Source organism: Oncorhynchus nerka, linkage group LG26 (assembly GCF_034236695.1).
Source record: "Oncorhynchus nerka isolate Pitt River linkage group LG26, Oner_Uvic_2.0, whole genome shotgun sequence".
Taxonomy (NCBI): Eukaryota; Metazoa; Chordata; class Actinopteri; order Salmoniformes; family Salmonidae; genus Oncorhynchus; species Oncorhynchus nerka.
The window spans coordinates 49,302,116-49,307,276 of record NC_088421.1 but is presented as its reverse complement, the minus strand read 5'-3'; the positions used below and the strand labels follow the sequence as shown (position 1 = coordinate 49,307,276).

The 5,161-nt window shown below is 45.9% G+C and overlaps 1 protein-coding gene across 1 annotated transcript in view; it reads right to left on the bottom strand.

Moving 5' to 3' along the window:
• Window positions 1-532: 532 nt before the first annotated feature.
• LOC135564909 (4-aminobutyrate aminotransferase, mitochondrial-like) overlaps window positions 533-5,161 on the bottom strand; it is a 32,135-nt gene continuing 27,506 nt past the window's right edge. The window contains exons 6-8 of the mRNA XM_065010995.1: window positions 2,591-2,640; window positions 1,852-1,932; window positions 533-709 (exon numbers count right to left, since the gene is read on the bottom strand). Of these exons, the coding sequence (XP_064867067.1) occupies window positions 548-709; window positions 1,852-1,932; window positions 2,591-2,640 (293 nt within the window). The 3' untranslated portion in view covers window positions 533-547. The remainder of the gene's footprint in view (window positions 710-1,851; window positions 1,933-2,590; window positions 2,641-5,161) is intronic.

The window sequence follows — 5,161 nt, the reverse complement described above, 5'->3', positions numbered from 1 at the left end:
AAGTCTATGTCATGTTTAACACCTGGTCAGTCTATGTCATGTATGTCATGTATAACACATGGTCAGTCTATGTCATGTATGTCATGTATAACACCTGGTCAGTCTATGTCATGTATAACACCTGGTCAGTCTATGTCATGTATAACACCTGGTCAGGCTATGTCATGTATAACACCTGGTCAGTCTATGTCATGTATGTCATGTATAACACCTGGTCAGTCTATGTCATGTATAACACCTGGTCAGTCTATGTCATGTATGTCATGTATAACACCTGGTCAGTCTATGTCATGTATATCATGTATAACACCTGGTCAGTCTATGTCATGTATAACACCTGGTCAGTCTATGTCATGTATAACACCTGGTCAGTCTATGTCATACCTGGTCAGTCTATGTCATGTATAACACCTGGTCAGTCTATGTCATGTATAACACCTGGTCAGTCTATGTCATGTATAACACCTGGTCAGTCTATGTCATGTAAAGCACCTGGTCAGTCTGTCATGTATGTTATGTATAAACACTTTGTGACATCGGCTGAGCTTTAGAAATACATTTGATTGAAAGAGCAGGTGTTCTTAATGTTTTGTAGACTCAGTGTGTGTGTACTCACTCTGTACCAGATGAACATGGCTTTATATGCATTCTCATTAGAGCAGGATCCACAGGCCATGGTCTGAACACGGCTCATACCACTAGGAGCAACCTGGACAGAGGAGAGGGGAAGTGGGGAGGAGAGAGAAGGAGCATTGTGGATGGTTTCCAGTCTACAGTAGTGGGGTCCAGCTAGTATCCATCACTAGTTAGTTTCTGGTCTATTTAAATGGGGTCCAGCTGGAATCACATCACTAGTTAGTTTCTGGTCTATTTAAATGGGGTCCAGCTAGTATCCATCACTAGTTAGTGTCTGGTCTATTTAAATGGGGTCCAGCTGGAATCACATCACTAGTTAGTTTCTGGTCTATTTAAATGGGGTCCAGCTAGTATCCATCACTAGTTAGTTTCTGGTCTATTTAAATAGAGGAAGTCAGTCTACAGTAGTGGGGTCCAGCTGGAATCACATCACTAGTTAGTGTCTGGTCTATTTAAATGGGGTCCAGCTGGAATCACATCACTAGTTAGTGTCTGGTCTATTTAAATGGGGTCCAGCTAGTATCCATCACTAGTTAGTGTCTGGTCTATTTAAATGGGGTCCAGCTAGTATCCATCACTAGTTAGTTTCTGGTCTATTTAAATGGGGTCCAGCTAGTATCCATTACTAGTTAGTGTCTGGTCTATTTAAATGGGGTCCAGCTGGAATCACATCACTAGTTAGTTTCTGGTCTATTTAAATGGGGTCCAGCTAGTATCCATCACTAGTTAGTTTCTGGTCTATTTAAATTAAGTTGTGTTTTGTGTTGTGTGTGTGTTGTGTGTGTTGTGTTGTGTGTTGTGTTGTGTTGTGGTGGTGTGGTGTGTGTGGTGTGTGTTGTGGTGGTGTGTTGTGTGTGGTGTGTGGTGTGTTGTGTGTTGTGTGTGTTGTGTTGTGTGTGTGTTGTGTGTGTTGTGTGTGTGTTGTGTGTGTGTTGTGTGTGTGTGTTGTGTTGTGTGTGTGTGTTGTGTGTGTGTGTGTGTTGTGTGTTGTGTGTTGTGTGTTGTGTGGTGTGTGTGTGTGTTGTGTTGTGTTTTGTGTGTTTTGTGTTGTGTGTGTGGTGTGTTGTGCGTGTGTATGTGTGTTGTGTGTGTGTGTGTTGTGTGTTGTGTTGTGTGGTGTGTGGTGTTGTGTGTTGTGGTGTGTGCTGTGTGTTGTGTTGTGTGCTGTGTGTTGTGTTGTGTGTTGTGTTGTGTGTGTGTGTGTGTGTCACTCACTGAGAGAAGGCTTTCTGCCAGCTTTTCTGGAAAGTTCTCGGGTGGCATGATCCCAAGAGCTGGCCTGTTCACAAACGCACTCTGAGAGGAGAAAGAGGTAAACATGGGGAACTGTCAGATAAACCTGAGGAGAGATGTTCAACTCCAATGTCTTCTGATTGGTTTTCAATACCAGTTAGTGCTGAGAGATTCCATCTCATTAGGGTTTTTCTCTGTGAGCTCATAGAGAGCAGCAAGGTATCTCTACCTGAAAGTACATGATCTGAGTGATTGATAGTTGGTATTCAGCAGACATAAAGCCTTATTTACTGTGAAGGACTACTGAAATAGTGGTTTTGTCAGACAGCAGAGGCAACAGCTCTATAGTGATGAGATGATGACTTGGAATGAAACAATAAAGTCATCAAATTAAACTAATGTAATATACACAACAACTGAAATATTTTATTAAAGTAAAGTGAATAAATGATGGTTAGTAAGTGATAAGCAGTAATGAACAGTCACTAGCATCATGGGATATTTCCAAGAAAAATATTCTTGTGTTACAGCATTTGACCCACATAATGCATTTACTCCCTCCCTCCCTCCCTCCCTCCCTCCCTCCCTCCCTCCCCCTAACTCCCTCCCTCCCCCTACCTCCCTTCCTCCCCTCCCTCCCTCCCTCCCTTCCCTCCCCCTACCTACCTCCCTCTCTCCCCCTACCTCCCTCCCCTCCCTCCATCCCTCCCTCCCTACCTACCATATTGTTGGGGTTGGACATCACTTTAATGAGTGAGGGATGGTTGTATCCTCCTCCCTCCCCTCCCTCCCTCCCTCCCTCCCCCCTCCCTCCATCCCTCCCTCCCTACCTACCATATTGTTGGGGTTGGACATAACTTTAATGAGTGAGGGATGGTTGTATCCTCCCTCCCTCCCTCCCTACATACCTCCCTCCCTCCCTACCTCCCTACCACCCTCCCTACATACCTCCCCCTCCCTCCCTCCCTACCTACCTACCATATTGTTGGGGTTGGACATCACTTTAATGAGTGAGGGATGGTTGTATCCTGAAAGAGAAAATAAAGAGAAATATTACAATTCGTGTCACCACTTCATTATAACTAAACCATTTGAACCCAATGGAATCAAACACAAGCTACAACCTAACCAACTATTGTAGTGTAGAAGACTGATTCCCACTGATGTAGCATCAGTGTTTGACTGTACTATCAGCCTTATATAAAGACCTGCATAGCAGTTCCAGATCCCACCACTAGGGGTCAGTACGAGAAGAGAGAACCCCTCAGACAGCAGGGCACGAATCCACAAAGAGTCTCAAAGTAGAAGTGCTGATCTAGGATCTGTCTATCTCAGGGCTCTCCAACTCTGTTCCTGGAGAGATACCCTCCTGTAACCTCTACAGGAACAGATACCCTCCTGTAACCTCTACAGGAACAGACACCCTCCTGTAACCTCTACAGGAACAGATACCCTCCTGTAACCTCTACAGGAACAGATACCCTCCTATAACCTCTCCAGGAACAGATACCCTCCTGTAACCTCTACAGGAACAGATACCCTCCTGTAACCTCTACAGGAACAGATACCCTCCTGTAACCTCTACAGGAACAGATACCCTCCTGTAACCTCTACAGGAACAGATACCCTCCTGTAACCTCTACAGGAACAGATACCCTCCTGTAACCTCTACAGGAACAGATACCCTCCTGTAACCTACAGGAACAGATACCCTCCTGAAACCTCTACAGGAACAGATACCCTCCTGAAACCTACAGGAACAGATACCCTCCTGTAACCTACAGGAACAGATACCCTCCTGGAACCTCTACAGGAACAGATACCCTCCTGAAACCTCTACAGGAACAGATACCCTCCTGAAACCTCTACAGGAACAGATACCCTCCTGAAACCTCTACAGGAACAGATACCCTCCTGTAACCTCTACAGGAACAGATACCCTCCTGAAACCTCTACAGGAACTGATACCCTCCTGAAACCTCTACCGGAACTGATACCCTCCTGAAACCTCTACCGGAACAGATACCCTCCTGAAACCTCTCCAGGAACAGATACCTTCCTGTAACCTCTCCAGGAACAGATACCCTCCTGTAACCTCTACAGGAACAGATACCCTCCTGTAACCTCTACAGGAACAGATACCCTCCTGTAACCTCTACAGGAACAGATACCCTCCTGGAAGGAACAGATACCCTCCTGAAAGGAAGAACAGATACCCTCCTGAAACCTCTACCAGGAACAGATACCCTCCTGAAACCTCTCCAGGAACAGATATCTTCCTGTAACCTCTACAGGAACAGATACCCTCCTGAAACCTCTCCAGGAACAGATACCTTCCTGTAACCTCTCCAGGATCAGATACCCTCCTGTAACCTCTACAGGAACAGATACCCTCCTGTAACCTCTACAGGAACAGATACCCTCCTGTAACCTACAGGAACAGATACCCTCCTGGAACCTCTACAGGAACAGATACCCTCCTGTAACCTCTACAGGAACAGATACTCCTGAAACCTCTATAGGAACAGATACCCTCCTGAAACCTCTACAGGAACAGATACCCTCCTGAAACCTCTACAGGAACTGATACCCTCCTGAAACCTCTACCGGAACAGATACCCTCCTGAAACCTCTCCAGGAACAGATACCTTCCTGTAACCTCTCCAGGAACAGATACCCTCCTGTAACCTCTACAGGAACAGATACCCTCCTGTAACCTCTACAGGAACAGATACCCTCCTGAAACCTCTCCAGGAACAGATACCTTCCTGTAACCTCTACAGGAACAGATACCCTCCTGAAACCTCTACAGGAACAGATACCCTCCTGAAACCTCTCCAGGAACAGATACCTTCCTGTAACCTCTACAGGATCAGATACCCTCCTGTAACCTCTACATGAACAGATACCCTCCTGAAACCTCTACAGAAACAGATACCCTCCTGTAACCTCTACATGAACAGATACCCTCCTGAAACCTCTACAGGAACTGATACCCTCCTGAAACCTCTACCGGAACAGATACCCTCCTGAAACCTCTCCAGGAACAGATACCTTCCTGTAACCTCTACAGGAACATATACCCTCCTGGAACCTCTACAGGAACAGATACCCTCCTGGAACCTCTACAGGAACAGATACCCTCCTGGAACAGGGTTGGAGAGCCCTGGTCGATATATTGTTATTCTTAATGATCCTGGATCAGCAGTCTGACTCTGAGACACTTTGTGGATACAGGCCCTGAAGTTATAGAGCCTCATCATCCTAACCTACCACTTTCCCAAGACACCTG